A 17,529-nucleotide genomic window follows, 5' to 3' on the forward strand; every position below is an offset into this window, starting at 1 on the left:
AGGTTTTTTATGCATGTTTATGACAACTGTCATTAAGTGTCATTCGCTCAGTTATGTCATTTTTAATGCAAAGATGACATTGTTTGAGATGTCTTTGTTATGGGCTATGGTTAGGGGTAAGGGTAGGTTAGGGTTAGGTCAAATAATGTCATATTTGCATTAAAAATGACATAACTGAGCGAATGACACTTAATGACAGTTGTCATAAACATGCATAAAACCTCCTTCATATTCATGACATGTGTCATGTCATGATTATGTATGTGTCATGTGAGTCTTATGCACACCCCTTCAAGTAACACCCCTTTGTAATTTCACTCACTTTAGCTCTTATTCAGTTGCATTTCATATTTCTCTGATGTATTACTTGTGCTTCAGGTCTTTAGTGTGTTTTATAACCTTATATCAGCACTAAGTGAATTGCATCTTTATTTCGCATGTTTGTTTGAGAGTTTATGATCTAAATCCACTTTCTGTTCATCGCAACATTAACAGTTTTTGTTCAGTGATCAGAGTCACTGTCAGATGAAATGATTTAGTCTGTATGAAGCACATATGTTTCGCTGTAATTCTGTTGTTCTCGTGTCTGATCCTGAACATGTTCTTAAAGTCTTCAAATATTTGCTGAGTAAATACAGTATATTGAGCACATGATCATATTTCAGCCTGTCCTGTAATCCTCATGTTTGCCACTGCGGATAAAGTGTTTGCTAAATGAAAAAATGCACAACTCTTTTATTAATGATTAATCCCGTCCTAATTATTAATCCATCTTTAATGCAGAAATCTATAGAAAAAAAGTTGCAATTAGCTTTTTCATTTTTTATTCTGTGGCAGAAAAAAACTAAATTGATGTAAACTGCGAATTCAGAGAAAAAAGGCAGAACTGTGAGATAAAAAGTCACAATGACCTTTTTTTCCCTCTTTTTTATTCTGTGGCGTAAGCAAGCTTCCAGTGAAAGCACATGTTGTGTGTTTGTGAGGTGCATTGATCATGTTTTATCAGAGCTGCTACAAAAAGGTTGCAAAAACCCGCTCAAGTGTCTGCTTAGTTTTTGCTAGTTTTCTGATGTTCCCAGCATGCATCACTTGAGTTTGTCGTCTGGTGTCTCGTCAGATGATGTCATGATCAGAGTCAGGCAGCGACGGGACGCTCTTCTGTCTTAAAATATTTACATTAGATGGGAGCCAGAGAGCGCTTTACTCGTGATGTTGGGATGATTTATGTGCTGCAGGAGAAGATAAACACAGACAGAATCTGATAGAGCAGGAATTACAGTTAATGACAGCATGAGCAGCAGCAGAAGGGCTTTAATATCAGTGTGTGTCTGCTTTCTGCTGCGGCTCCATCTTCTGCTGTAATCAGTGATGATGTTTGACTCCAGCATTATAGTGCAGGACACACACACACACACACTCTCTCTCTCTCTCTCTCTCTCTCTCTCTCTCTCTCTCACACACACACACACACACACTCTCTCTCTCTCTCTCTCACACACACACACACACACACACACACTCACACACACACACGCACGCTCACTCACTCACACACACACATACTCTCTCTGTCTCTCTCACACACACACACTCTCTCTCTCTCTCTCTCACACACACACACACACACACACTCTCTCTCGCTCTCTCACACACACACGCTCACACACACACACGCACGCTCACTCACACACACACACACACATACATACACTCTCTCTGTCTCTCTTACACACACATGCGCTCTCACACACACACACACACACACACACATGCTCTCTCTCTCACACACACACGCTCACACACACACACACGCACGCTCACTCACACACACACATACATACACTCTCTCTGTCTCTCTTACACACACATGCGCTCTCACACACACACACACACATGCTCTCTCTCTCACACACACACACACACACACACACACTGCTGTTGTCTAGAGGTCAGTGGTGTCATGTTGTATCTTACTAAGTGACACAATTCACACAGGCTGAAAGCGCCGTTGTGTGAGAGTGTGTGGTTGAGTGGTTCTTGCTGAAAGCTCGTTTCTGTCAGTGTTTTGTCTTGTACAAAGGGAAGTCCTGTACTCGTGTGAGTCTCTGTGTGTCTCTGAATGAGTCGTGTGCTGCTGTTTGTTTCCACACACACACACACACACATCTGACTAGTTTATCGTCCTGAAACTGAAATGACTTTGACATGCCACATCAAAATCAAAAGAGAAAATAAGAAAAGATATATTCCATAAATAGAATGAAGGCTGTATTCAGAAGTAGTAACATACTTTGCATTTTCACAATATTTTCTTGATCGTTAAACACATCTCAGGACTGTAATGTTTCTGTACGTTTTACTTTAGACTTCTTGTAGTTCTCATTATTCTTAATGGGGTAATGCACCCAAAAATCATCATTTTGTCTTTTTTTGTAACTGTTTCAAACTTGTTTTGTGGAACATGAAGAAAAATATTTTTGAAGAATGTTTGGAATCAAACAGTTCCCATTAAATTCATTACATGGACAAAAAATACAATGGAAGTCAATGGGAACCAAAACGGTTTGGTTTCTCGTCACTAGAAAAGAAAGAGTTTTTATTTACTGCATTACAGAACAAATGCAATAGGATGATTTTTCCACCCAAATTATTATTATTTATTTATTTTTTTTTTGAGAAGGAAATAAATTGGGGAGAAAATTATATCCCCCCCCCCCCTTTTTTTAAATATATATAATTCCTAAAATAGGCCTCATTTTGTTTTATGCTATTACTAAATATAATATTTTTTTTTCTTTTAATTTTGGAGTGATCTGTGAGCTGGACGTGTTCATGGTTTGATCCGATTGGACACAAATATTAGTGTAATTGTGTTGATTCTAGAACAGTCAGCTGAAGCGTCAGAGCAAGTTCAGTGACTGTACACTGGATTGTATGTAAATCTCTTTTTGTTCCCCTCTAATCCAGCTAGTTTGACGTTTGTCTCGTGCAGACTGTAGTTTGACATGAAAACAGATGCTGACCGGCCAGAGCATCACTGCTGTGATGATGATGATGATGATGATGATCTAATGAGGGTTCATGATTCGAGAGCAAATTATAATCTGGAACATGAAGTCGACTTCATGACGTGCTAGTAATAGTACATGAATAACTTGTATATTATGAACATTGTTGGCTCTCTGACTAATTGTTTTTGTTCCTCGCTTTGATTAAATGTAAACGAGTAATTTTAATTAATGCACTTATTGTGAAGTATTATCTGTAAATAATTCTGTTTTTTTTTGTTTTTTTAAGACAGATAATCGTTTAGTTTTCAGATTTCGGAACAAGTAAAAAAAGAAGAGAAAAAGAAAGCGACATTCTGAGATAAAACTATTGATGAATCTCTCAGGTTGTGCCATATTTCTATGTTCCTCGAGCAGCAGATCAGCATATTACACTGATTTCTGAAGATCATGTGACACTGAAGACTGGAGTAATGATGCTGAAAATACAGCTGCGCATCACAGAAATACATTACAGTTTAACACATATTCACACAGAAAACAGCTGTTTGAAATTATAATAATATTTCACATTTTTACTGTATTTTTTAAATAAATAAATGCAGCCTTGCTGAGCAGAAGAGACTCTTTCAGAAAAATCTTACCGACCCATATTCTTTGTTAGATTAATAAATACTGTAACAAATGTAATGCACATTGTTAGTTTATCTTAATTAATGCACTAACTAATGGGACCTTAATGTAAAGTTTTACCTGTAAATGAATATGAAAATCTAGAATTTTTTTCATTCAAATACAGATAATCGTAAAGTCTTCAGATTTCCAAAAAGTAAAACAACAACGTTCTGACATGAAACTATTCTTCCTCCGTGTGACTAATCAGTGAAGTAAATAAACGAGTGTCACTGATCATGTGACTCGCTCTTCCGTTGAAGATCAAGATAGTCTTTGGAATGTCTCGGATATTCCAGATATATTCTGTGGAATCTCTGAACTGGTTCGTTCAGACGGACGCGTGAACTCTACACTGATTCTGTGGAGTTGAGAGGCTGAGGCTGATCTGAGATCAGAAGGAGCGAGTGACATCAGTGCTGCCGGACCACATTCCTCCTGACGGGAAGAACAGCACAATTCCTGCCAGAAACGCTTCATTCGCGTCTGGAGGGCCGTGAGAGCACACACGCCGTCATGCACAGGTAATCAGAGCAGCTTTACTACGGTAAACCAGCCGTTAGTGCTGTAAATGATGCTGTTTGTGGGTCGGAGGAGGAAGAGGGAGTCGGTAAACACGAGGTTAATGAGGGTTTGAGTGATAAGGAAAGATGGTTAATAATTCCACTCAAAGCTCAGATCAAACTCTGTTTTAAACATTTAAATGTATTACTTTATCCAAATCCAAAACACAGGCTCGTGTTCAGACATCAGGAACAATATTGCAAGTGCGAATTTAAGACTAAAGGAAGTTTTCTCAGAGCTAAACGCCTCGGGTTTCTCATAATGAGATTAATTACACATCAAAAAATGAACAGTACACTGATTCAACTTTTAAAAACTTACTCCACGGCCTTAAAATTTCATGTTTAATTGACAACAAATTTCTTGAGGAGAATTGAAGGTGTTTTCATAATTTCCATATTTGCTATTTTTTATGTTTTTTAATTCTTTGGCATTATGATAAGGTTTATTATAGCTTCTTAGTTTGGTTGAACTAAGAAAATATGCCAAATTAAGTTAAATGAACATGAACTTAACATATATGTATATATATATATAAACATATTACAACCAAACGTTCAAATGTGTCAAGTTGAAAATACTTAATATTCCAAGTAAATACATCTTAACTAATAGATAACTTAAAGTAGTTGAAGAAAACACATTTTTACTGCGAACTTTGGTGTTAAAAACTTAGTTCACCTTACTTTCATAAAGTTATTCCAACGAAACTTTGTGTGTGTGAGAGTATGTGAGAGTGTATGAGTGTGTGTGTGTGAGAGTGTGTGTGAGAGTGTGTGTGTGTGTGAGAGTGTGTGTGTGTGTGTGTGTGAGAGTGTATGAGTGTGTGTGTGTGAGAGTGTGTGTGTGTGTGTGTGTGTGTGTGAGAGTGTGTGTGTGTGTGAGAGTGTGTGTGTGTGTGAGAGTGTGTGTGTGTGTGAGAGTGTGTGTGTGTGTGAGAGTGTGTGAGTGTGTGTGTGTGAGAGAGTGTGTGTGTGTGAGTGTGTGTGAGTGTGCGTGTGTGTGAGTGTGTGTGTGTGTGTGTGTGAGTGAGTGAGTGTGTGTGTGTATGTGTATGAGTGTGTGTGAGAGTGTGTGTGTGTGTGTCAGAGTTAGTGTGTGTGTGAGAGTGAGTGTGTGTGTGTGTATGATTGTGTGTGTGTGTGTGTGTGAGAGAGAGCGTGTGTGAGAGTGTGTGTGAAAAGAGTGAGAGCGTGTGTGAGTGTCTGTGTGTGTGTGTGTGTGAGTGTCTGTGTGAGTGAGTGAGTGTCTGTGTGTGTGTGTTAGTTACCCACACACACATGATGTTTGTGTGACTTTACCACAGTCACACGCTGCTTTGCATGAACGTGAGGAGCCACATTTGACTGGTAAATCGTACCGTTGGCATCCGCGTGAGAAAACCAGACTCGAGGTGTTTGGTTGGGAGTTTTTGTTTCGGGATTGAATCTAAATCATGTGTTGTGTGTCTGAATGAGTGTTAGAGCTCCATTAGATGCGTGACTGAATCCTATAGAAACATTCTCAAGAACAGCATGTATTTGCGCTCATGTAATCTGATCCTCCTGCTCTGTGTGACGCATTATTACTGTAGTTTCTCTTTGAATGCAAGCGCTGTGTGACCTTGATTAATGACAGCAGATGCTGGTTTCGCCGGATGGTGTGTTTGGTTCAGTGTTTGACGGCTCATCATGTGCTCTCTGTTCTTCTGTTCTGTCTGAGAGCGTCGTCACTGAGGCTAATAGGAAGTTAATGTTGTGTTATTGATTTCTGTGGGTGTGTTCAGGGTAATATAGAGCATTATATAGCACATGTTGGACATTCAACAGGCTTTCCAATCGCTTGAGCCAAACAGGAAGTTTCAGTGGCAGTGGACTTCCTCTCTGTAAAAGCACACTCAGTCTGTGGTGAACACACACACACTCACACACTGCCATTCAAAAGTTTGGGGGAATTTTTTTTTTGAGCGAGAGAAATACTTTTATTCATCAGCTGATTTAAATTATACAAATATTTCACTATTTTATGGTATTTTTGATCAAATAAATGCAGCCTTGCTGAGCAGAAGAGACCTTCTTAATATAATTATATTATATATTATCTTAATATAATACAGTAATTCATTTTCTTGGACTAGTATCATGGTATTATTTAGTTTGAGATTCACCCACGTATTAAAGTACCACCTGATCCCATCAGTGTACCGCGGTAAAAGCACTAATAATAGATGCATCCAGCTGATTTTGATTGAATCATTATGATTTAATCTCATCATATTGATCTGAATGTGGCTGGTGCGTACGGATTGGGTTCAAAGCATCTTCTGTGAGTCAAGCTCTTGAAAATGTCACGCTGCACAATGAAGGAGTGTTTGTGGTTTGTGCTGGTTTAGTGTGCGAGTCGAGCATGCCGTTAGTCCTCGCTGGACACTCTTCATCATTACTGCTCCATTAGCTCCTCAATCCGGCCGCTGCGAGCGCTGATATGAATCTTTAAAGTCCAGAGCCGCTCTATTGATCTGTTGTCTGCAGCTAATGCTCCGGCTTTTACCCGCCGGAGTGCTGCGATCTGCTGACGGCGCTGAAGTGCTCGGGGTAAACCGGGCCGAGCTGATTAAATACAGTGTGTGGGGGGTGTTTAGGGCGGCTTTGGGGTCAGCTGTGTGATGCGTTGGTTCCCTTTCTAGTCAGCACCGAAACACTCGTGCGTGTGAGTTTGAGTGTGCAAACTGATTGCTAAGTCAAGCGTCTCTTATATTTAGTAAGGAAGCAGCCTCAGTTTGAGTTCTTCCTCGTGAGGTTTGCTTTAGGGCTTTCTGATTTTAACGGTAATGGTTTGCCACAACTGTAATTGTTTTAAATTGAGGAATCAAGGTTTTGAAGAAACATATTAGACACATTCACACAGAATGCACTTGTGCATTAAAAACACGAGACACACGAGGCAATGCGATGGAAAAGCGCAAGGTTTGAACTTCTTTTGAGAGCCGTGTTTGGCCTCTTCAAGAGCGAGATGCTGCTTAAGACACCAGACGCAGCGGTCAAACACATCCGTCAAGCAATGGAAAAGCAGAAAGCTGTGCAGAACTACTACTGTACGTCTGATATTTGATGTGTGCGTGATGCTGACAGACTGTTATTAATCATCTACTGCTGAATTTGAATGTTCTTGACTTTTTGAGTTGACCTAAAACTGAATGTTTTGGCTAAGAAATATTTAGCATTTTTCTCATTTTATATTATTTCTGAACATGTGCGTGACCCTGGATCACAAGTCTTAAGTGTCAATTTTTTTAAAATTGAGAGTTATACATGAGCTGAAAGCTGAATAAATAATCTTTCCATTGATGTATGGTTTGTTAGGATAGCACAATATTTGGAAAATCTGGAATTTGAGGGTGCAAAAAAATCTAAATATTGAGAAAATCATCTTTAAAGTTGTTCAAATGAAGTTCTTAGCAATGCATATTACTAATCAAACATTAAGTTTTAGGAAATGTACGAAATATCTTCATGGAACATGATCTTTACTTAATATCCTAATGATTTTTGGCATAAAAGAGAAATGTATAATTGTGACCCATACAATGTATTGTTGGCTATTGCTACAAATATCCCCCAGCGACTTAACACTGCTTTTGTGCTGCAGGGTCACAGATAGGATATGATTTTGCCTTCATATTCATGCATCTTTTCTGCAAAGTTTACACCATGTCGAGCACTTCATGTGTGCTGCACTTGGAATCAAACCGTCTGTAACCAGCTGGTTACTAAAGAGAATGTTACTGGAATCATGTTGCAGTTATGTTTTTAAGTCAACTAGTTAAATGTAGAAAATTCTATTAGGTTTTATTTCCTGCCATATCTGTCGGTGGAGTCCGACTCTGAAATGCTCGAAAGGTATTTTTAGACTCCAGATGTTTCTCTTTAAGACTTTGGGAGGAAAGCCGCTTGCGTTCCTGATGGATTCGTGCTCGTTTATGTCGCCCGGAGACTGAAAACAAACCTGTGAGCCAATATTTCACCAGGAGACGCTTGGCACAGTCCTTCTGATGAAATGGACGCCTGTTTTCATCAACATCAGAGCGGCAGACGGTTTTATTTGATTAAATGCACGCCCTCCACAGCACCTTCAAGAGTTAGGAAAGTCGTATTTCATGCAAGTTCTGCAAAATGGATCTTTCTGGAATACAAACCAAATCTAAATGTCTTTAGAGTCTTTGGTCCAGCTGTTCACGTTCCTGGAGGAATGAGCTCATGATTTCTGCGTCTCCAGCGGCCGCACAGAAACCGTGACCGGCAGCACATGTTTTGAGTTTAGTGTCCCTCAACGCTGACCTACATTCATCACGGGGGGCCTTTACAGAGTCAAGAACTAGAGACTCGAGCTTGTGAGAGTTTACCTGATCAGATGCTCATGAAGGAGTTCATGATGTTATGTAGGACATAGACTTATAACATGTTGTTCTTCAACAGTGCCTTTTTTTTAGTCTGAACATGATTATTTTTACTTGACTAAAGATTTTTTTTTTTAAATGACAAAATCATTAAAAATTCACCTAAAATTTACATGAAAACTTAAAAAAAGATTTTTTTTTTCTATTTTATAAAGTTTCAAAAGTGTTTGTGCTGTAAACAAATATTGAAATAGAATTTGTACTTGATTTAACGATGAAACTCTGTCTCTAAAATAAGAGAACAAGTATTTCCTTTCTGTAGATTTTATTTTTCATGCACATGATATTGTTTCTCGTCTTATCATTGTTTTCTAATGGCAGAACTTTATAAAATAGAAAAAAATAATTATTTTTTTGTTTTCATTTCAATTTTAATGATTTTGTCATTTCTTTTTTAAATATTTAGTTTTTTTTAATACATTTTTAGTTTATTTTAGTGTCTCGGGGCATTTGTTGCGTGCTGGATTGAGGGAAATGTTTGTTTAAACTAAAGCAGCGGTGTTGGGAATGCTGTTGTGGTCATTAGCCACATCTGGAAGCACTTTTCCTGAATTAAACGCGTTTCTGTGTGTCTCAAAGTCTGAATGGGCAGAGATGAGCTTTAGGAAGAGCTGTAAACTGAGAAGACAATGGACATTAATGACATGAGGAGAGAGAGAGAGAGAGGTCAGTAAGAGCGACCGGTGGGCGGAGACACACACACACACACACACACACTTGTGCATTCCAATTAATCTCAATCAAACCGCAGTTGGGTTATTTTGACTAGGTTAAAAAAACAACAACAACAACAACAAAACAGCTGACTAACACAATAAAACATGATAAAAAACATGATTTTTGAACATTTAAAAAAACGGAGTTATCTGTTTTTGCAAAACATGTTGTATTCTCAGCGTTTACACCTGAGATTTGCTTCTTTTCTGTGCTAATCAAAGAGCATCAAGTCAACTTCAGTCGTATTTCATCTTTTTTAACACACAAAAGCAAAAGGAGCAATTCTGAGTCATGTTTGAAATGTTTTAAAGTCTTTATGGTTGAATTTCGTGTTCATTTACTCTTTTAAGTGTATAAAAAATGAGTGAAAGATATTTGAAAAGTAAAAAAGCGTGGTCTTAATTTTGTATATATTTATATTATTTTACATAATATAAATATAATATATAAAAATAATATATTGTCAAGTTATCTTAATCTTATTTTTCTATCTATCTATATATATATATATATATATATGAAGAGTTCATTTGCAAAAACAAAACTCAGTTTTTAACAATTCTCAGAAATCATGTGATTTTATTGTGCATTCCAATTAATCTCAATCAAACCGCAGTTGGGTTATTTTGACTAGGTTAAAAAAACAACAACAACAACAACAAAACAGCTGACTAACACAATAAAACATGATAAAAAACATGATTTTTGAACATTTAAAAAAACGGAGTTATCTGTTTTTGCAAATAAACTCTTCACACACACATATATATAGTATTATATTACTTGTTTGTAAAGTGACCTTGGGTTTTGGAAAGGTGCTATAAAAATGACATAGTTTATTATTATTATTATTACTATTAAGTAAATAGTTTGAGTTGTTTGTCAAGCATTTAATAAACAAAGAGTTGTGTTTTACCTGGAATATTCCTTTAATGTCAGGAACGGTTTTCTTAAAATCAGCAATAATCGGATCATTAATGTTTAGTTTTTTTTGCATTGTCCTGAAGATCTGTGTTCATGTCGACTCAGATCAGAAGTGTGCTCCTGCCGTTCCTCGCGCTGCTGGAGTGTGTGAAGGAGGTTGTTTTGTGATGTTTTTCCAGCTGAACACTGCGTTCCATCGAAGGCTTGATGTGTGTAAACTGAGGCAGGAACGTTTGGAGGCAATTAAGCTCTTCATGTAACACAATTCAGACTCCATCACATGCAGCGCTGATCGATAACTTCCTCTAAATGACGCAGGTCCACTTCCTGCCCATCATCTTCATCTTCATCATCTTCAGCTCCTGCAGCTTATCAATATTTGATAGAAACCCCGAGAGATGAAGCTCATACGAGCGTCCGTCCTGTCTGTTTCAGATCCCCCTCGGTTTAGAGCGTCTCTAATGTTCTTCTCCTTCACTTGGACTGAATGGTTTCTTTATGGAAGAGATGAGCTGATGGCTGATTATTCTCCCGTTAGCGAGAGCTCTTTTCTCCAGCGGCTGAAAGAGAAGCTGTTTTTCTAAAACTGTAGTCTCTCACTGAACATGCCGCTGTGTTATGAATTATGTCTTTAATAGGGTTTAATATTTTGTGAGCAAATGTAGCACGACCCCGATCAACTCATGTTTGCTCACATCAGATTCGGACTCGTAGTAGATCTGGTTTATTCACACGAGGATGGCGTGTTGAGATCATGTGACCGGCTGAATAAAGCGTGTTTCGTCTCAGTAACTGTGCTGTTATCAGATGCGTTGAGGAAGAAGTTAGTCGTAGGTGACGACTCCACGTGAAGCGGGATGTTTGTACAGTGACTTTAAGCTTTTTATGAGACATCAGTATTGATATTTTCTCTTATATTTTGTACAGCTTTTCTTTTTCTTTTTTCCTTTTTGTCCTTTCTTCTTTTTTCCCCTTATTTTTATTTTCTTTTTCTTCTTTCTTTTTCCTTTTCCTTTTTGTCCTTTCTTCTTCTTTCCTTATTTTTCTTTTCCATCACTTGCTTTTTTTCCATTTTTCCTTTTTTTTCTCTTTCCTTTTCCCATTCCTCTTTTTTTTCTTCCCGTTTTAACCTTTTTCTTTTCAATCTTTTGTCCATTTTCTGTCTTTTTCCTTCTCTTATTTCTTTGAATTTTTGTCCTTCTTTTCCACTTTTATTTTCTCTTTTCTTCTTTCCTTATTTTTCTTTTCCATCACTTGCTTTTCTTCTTTTTCCATTTTTCCTTCTTGTTTTTCCCTTTTCTTTTCCCATTCCTCGCTTTTCTTGTTTTAACCTTTTTTTGTTTTCAATCTTTTCCCTTCTTCTTCTTTTGTCCCTTTTCTCTTTTTCCTTCTTTTCATCCTTTCTTCTTTTCCCTCCTCTCTGCCTCCTTCTTTTAGTTTGGGTTTTCGTGAGGCTTCGCTGTAAATCTGGAAGTCTGAGTCTGATCTGAGTGAACGGCAGTATGTATGTTCTCCTCGTTCAGGTCTGTGTGTGTGTGTGTGTGTGTGTGTGTGTTGGGTTTGCGTGTCAGTACCGTGTGCTCAGATGTGTGTTCCTCTGTGTTTCTGCAGGAAAGCGCAGTATCAGCGGATAGGCAGCATGAGTTTGGAGCGGGACTCCATGGAGGACTATTGGAGTGAGATGAAGAGCATCGATGAGGAGCGTCAGGGAGGACCGGAGGAGCAGATGGAGCGAGCCAGTGTGGACGGTGCGTACGGATCATCATACAGCTTTATAATTATCATTCTAGTTCATGTCTCTGGTGTGAAGGAGTCTAATAGAGTGTGTTTGATGTTTCAGAGGCGGAGCTTGAAGAGGCGTGGCTGCAGGAGGCGGGGCTCTCCACACTGGTGACGGGAACACAGAGCGACGGCCCGGCGGAGGCTCTCCTCTCCACGCTCACGCGCTCACAGGCCGCCATGGTGAAGAAACGGCTGGATAACTACACGCAGACGCTGCGCAAGAGGAACAGGCAGCCCATGAGACACGTGCGAGACGTCTTCTCCATGTCCGACGTGTCGGTGAGCTCAAACTGGTTTTCATTTCCGTTTCAAATCAGCAGATCTGCAGGTGTGGTCTTGTTTCTAGTGTTAATTTCGTTAACGAAATCTATGACGAAAAATGTTCGTCAATGAAGTTTTTCCCCTGACGATAACTGAGACTAAATGAACGTGCAATATCGTTGACGAAAAAAGACGAGACTAAAACGTAGTTTTATTTAAACACATGACAAGACGAGGGGATGACGAAACATAATAAACGGGGAACACCTGGAATTAAATCAACATAATCAGGAACAGGAAACGAACCAAATATGGGCATAAACACTGGGACACAGGGAGCACATGGGAACGAAACACAACACAAGCCTGACGTACACAACCTCTGTGCAGCGATAAGTCTTTGTTTTGCTGTGGTTTTAAAAGAGAAACATTAATGCAATTTGGAATTACTATTAGGAATTTCTCTGTTATAATATGTGACCCTGGAGCACAAAACCAGTCATAAGGGTCAATTTTTCAAAAAATTTGGAAATGTATGCATCACCTGAGAGCTGAATAAATAAGCTTTCCATTTTGGCTGAGATACAACTATTTGAAAATCTGGAATCTGAGGGTGCAAAAAAATCTAAATATTGAGAAAATCATCTTTAAAGTTGTTCAAATGAAGTTCTTAGCAATGCATATTACTAATCAAACATTAAGTTTTGATATATTTACGGTAGGACATTTACAAAATATCTTCATGGAACATGATCTTTACTTAATATCCTAATGATTTTTGGCATAAAAGAGAAATGTATAATTGTGACCCATACAATGTATTGTTGGCTATTGCTACAAATATCCCCCAGCCACTTAACACTGCAGGGTCACAAATGATAAAGACTAAAAGTTACATTTGACACAGGACTAAGACTAAGACTAAATTAAAACTAGCTGACAAAATGAACACTACTTGTTTCACAGGCGTGTCGATTGGCTGTTATGCAGCTGCTGCGGCCGTTTGTTCGGCGTGTGAAAGCCTCTCAAAATAACCGTCCCACTGACTGAGGCTGGAATGAGCAGCGACCAGACGCGTTTAAAATTAGCCTCATGACAGCAGATGAGACCACAAAAACCTTCATTCATTCCTGCTGACACACATCTGAGTTTGGATTCTTTCCTCGCAAACGTCAAGATGACATGAATGTATTGAGATGTGGGCGTGGCTCCCAAAAGTCTATGCAAATGAACGTGAGCTGCAGGGGTGGAGTTTAAGAACACTAAATGATTGGCACACCACAAACTATTTGAACATCAGCTTTAATGTTGGCATGAAATGAAAATTCACTCTATTTTCTAAATGCATGCAATTAAATTTACTTTTTTTATTTTTTTGAGCTTGTAAACGCCGAAAGATCCAGTTATGATATTTTGGATTAAACATTACGAGCTTAAAACATAATCAAATAGTGTGTCATTTGTAGCTCAGATAGTAAATCGTGCTAGCTTGCGACAAGGTTGCGAGTTCGATTCCCAGATAACACGTTTATCTTGAGTGCAATGAAAATCACATGCAGAAGTGCAACTAATGACTATCTGTTTGACTGAGCAATGGCAGCAGGTTCGACTGGACAGAGTGTATGGAGCTGTTTTAAATGCTGTGGAGTCTGTTCGGTTTAGAGGACGTGTGGTCAGTAAGCGGTCAGACAGACAGCAGCACACAGGCGTTTGTTTGGAGGCTGAATCAGTCATGAGTCACGCTCAGCTGCTCCGACAGCTGAAATATCTGATCCTCTGATTGGATATGAAGGACAGACTCACTGGACCGAAATAGTCCAACAAATGTCCAGTGTTCAGCAGGACATCGTCTATATAGACATTAATACACATGTATTAACACGCGGAGATGATTTATATCTGACATGTGATGACCTTGATTTGTACATTTGAGTGATTCTAAAATGATTACTGATTAATTGTCTGATCGTGGTTATTGATCCAACCACAATTATTTGAGATAAATTTGAGTTTAAATTTCAATCACGTTTTGCATTCCCACAAAGGAAACGTAAGCGTTTAAAGAAATGCCATCGAAGAATAAAAAAATGAATAAACACTTAAACACTGGCTTCCTTCATACGAAATGAAAAGACTGCATTATATTAGATTATTTGACATTTTATATAATTATATAAGCAATTTTCACAGCATTTATGTAAATATTGACCTATTTTATTATAATTTTTTTATTATATGTGACCCTGGAGCACAAAACCAGTCATAAGTGCCAATTTTCTGAAATTGAGATGTATGCATCAGCTGAAAGCTGAATAAATAAGCTTTCCATTGATGTATGGTTTGTTAGGATCGGACAATATAGATGATCTGTCATAATGTCTTAAATGTGTGTTTTTCAAACTGATTCTACAAGTTACTTCCCATCAAATTTAGAGTTTGTTTAGTTCATGTTTGTAGCTTTGGTTGGTAACATTTTTTGATGTTTTTGGAAAGAATGCTCAGCAAGTCTGGATTTATTTGATCAAAAATACAGTAAAATTGCGAAAATGTTTTACAGTTTAAAACAGCTGTTTTCTGTGTGAGTATCTGTTAAACTGTAATGTATTTCTGTGATGCACAGCTGTATTTTCAGCATCATTACTCCAGTCTTCAGTGTCACATGATCTTCAGAAATCATTGTGCTGTTTTCCTGCATTATAAATGTCTTAACTGTCACTTTTGATCAATTTTACTTAATTCTTGCTGAATAGAAGTATTCATTTCTGTCAAAAGAAAAAAAATCTTGTGAACACAGGAAAGAAAATTGTCCAGCTATCTCATGGGGTCTACATAATGCACCTCTTACTGGCAGTGTTTGTTCTGTTGCGTGACACAAACAAGCAGCATTTACCGAAAGCTTCCCTGGATAGCGAGCTCAGATCAGATGCTGCCGTCTAATGCTGTTTGTGGTCTGTTCTTCAGAGTTTTCAGATCGTGAGGCCCAGACAGGGCGTGACGCGAGTGAGCGATCTATCGTCTGAGGACATCAAGAAGATCGGCTACATCTCCCTGATCGAGCTGACCACATTCTACGACTTCATGGGCATCGAGATGAAGAGGAACCGCGTGGTGCGCAGTAAAGCACGGGGTGCGTGTCGCTCACATCCAGACTCTGCGGAAAACTGGTTCTGTTCCCACAAACAGCAGAATACTATTACTACTGTAAATATCCAAAACATGGTGTCACCACAGTAAATGTCTACAACAACCGTAGTATTACCGTAGTAAATATCCCAAAACATGATTTTACCATTGTAATGTCCATAAAACATGATGTCACCATAGTAAATTTGTACAAAACATGGTGTTGCCATTGTCAATATCCAGAAAACATGGTATTACCATAGTAAATGTCCAAAAATTATTGTGTTTCCATAGTAAATGTTTATAAACATGGTGTTACCATAGTAAATGTGAGTCATATTAACACTCAGAAACCAAGTAAAACTGGCTGTAAACGCTGTCGTTTTGTTCCCACAGACAGCGGCATATTTGGCGTTCCTCTCACTACATTGCTGGAAAACGACCAGAAAAAATACCCCGGTTCCAGAGTTCCTCTGGTTTTCAAGAAGGTACGTTCATCTTTCCTTCTTTGGTTGTTAGAAACGAGGCTGGAATGTTGTGATCGAGATTGCGAGCGCTGGCTTTTCTGGAAAGTTCCCAGTCAGAAAATACAGTAAAATTGCGAAAATGTTTTACAGTTTAAAACAGCTGTTTTCTGTGTGAGTATCTGTTAAACTGTAATGTATTTCTGTGATGCACAGCTGTATTTTCAGCATCATTACTCCAGTCTTCAGTGTCACATGATCTTCAGAAATCATTGTGCTGTTTTCCTGCATTATAAATGTCTTAACTGTCACTTTTGATCAATTTTACTTAATTCTTGCTGAATAGAAGTATTCATTTCTGTCAAAAGAAAAAAAATCTTGTGAACACAGGAAAGAAAATTGTCCAGCTATCTCATGGGGTCTACATAATGCACCTCTTACTGGCAGTGTTTGTTCTGTTGCGTGACACAAACAAGCAGCATTTACCGAAAGCTTCCCTGGATAGCGAGCTCAGATCAGATGCTGCCGTCTAATGCTGTTTGTGGTCTGTTCTTCAGAGTTTTCAGATCGTGAGGCCCAGACAGGGCGTGACGCGAGTGAGCGATCTATCGTCTGAGGACATCAAGAAGATCGGCTACATCTCCCTGATCGAGCTGACCACATTCTACGACTTCATGGGCATCGAGATGAAGAGGAACCGCGTGGTGCGCAGTAAAGCACGGGGTGCGTGTCGCTCACATCCAGACTCTGCGGAAAACTGGCTTTAAACAATGTTGTTTTGTTCCCACAGACAGCAGGATACTATTACTACTGTAAATATCCCAAAACATGGTGTCACCACAGTAAATGTCTACAACAACCGTAGTATTACCGTAGTAAATATCCCAAAACATGATTTTACCATTGTAATGTCCATAAAACATGATGTCACCATAGTAAATTTGTACAAAACATGGTGTTGCCATTGTCAATATCCAGAAAACATGGTATTACCATAGTAAATGTCCAAAAATTATTGTGTTTCCATAGTAAATGTTTATAAACATGGTGTTACCATAGTAAATGTGAGTCATATTAACACTCAGAAACCAAGTAAAACTGGCTGTAAACGCTGTCGTTTTGTTCCCACAGACAGCGGCATATTTGGCGTTCCTCTCACTACATTGCTGGAAAACGACCAGAAAAAATCCCCCGGTTCCAGAGTTCCTCTGGTTTTCAAGAAGGTACGTTCATCTTTCCTTCTTTGGTTGTTAGAAACGAGGCTGGAATGTTGTGATCGAGATTGCGAGCGCTGGCTTTTCTGGAAAGTTCCCAGTCAGCACTTCTCAGGGCTCAGATACTCGTCCCTCCCGCATCCTTGGACGGAGCCGCGGTGCACTATCTCACATTATCCTGACCCGACGGCCCACGCTCGTCTCCGTTACAGAGGATTTCCAAAAAAACAAAGGCGGTGGCCAGAAGTGCTCTGGGTTGTTTTACGTGCCTGCGTTGACCTCGATGCCTCTGTTTTTAAGTGGAATGATGGAGGCCGGTTATTGTTTCACTGGAGAGAGACTTACTGAGGAAACACTTAGAAACA

The 17,529-nt window shown here is 38.8% G+C and overlaps 1 protein-coding gene across 1 annotated transcript in view; it reads left to right on the forward strand.

Moving 5' to 3' along the window:
- arhgap28 (Rho GTPase activating protein 28) overlaps positions 1–17,529 on the forward strand; it is a 38,489-nt gene that overhangs the window by 1,292 nt on the left and 19,668 nt on the right. Inside the window, exons 2-6 of the mRNA XM_016243185.1 lie at positions 11,932–12,068; positions 12,161–12,381; positions 15,325–15,490; positions 15,883–15,974; positions 16,508–16,673. Coding sequence (XP_016098671.1) covers positions 11,932–12,068; positions 12,161–12,381; positions 15,325–15,490; positions 15,883–15,974; positions 16,508–16,673 — 782 coding nt within the window. The remainder of the gene's footprint in view (positions 1–11,931; positions 12,069–12,160; positions 12,382–15,324; positions 15,491–15,882; positions 15,975–16,507; positions 16,674–17,529) is intronic.

Source organism: Sinocyclocheilus grahami, unplaced genomic scaffold (assembly GCF_001515645.1).
Source record: "Sinocyclocheilus grahami isolate Dianchi unplaced genomic scaffold, SAMN03320097.WGS_v1.1 scaffold683.1, whole genome shotgun sequence".
In the NCBI taxonomy this organism is placed as follows: domain Eukaryota; kingdom Metazoa; phylum Chordata; class Actinopteri; order Cypriniformes; family Cyprinidae; genus Sinocyclocheilus; species Sinocyclocheilus grahami.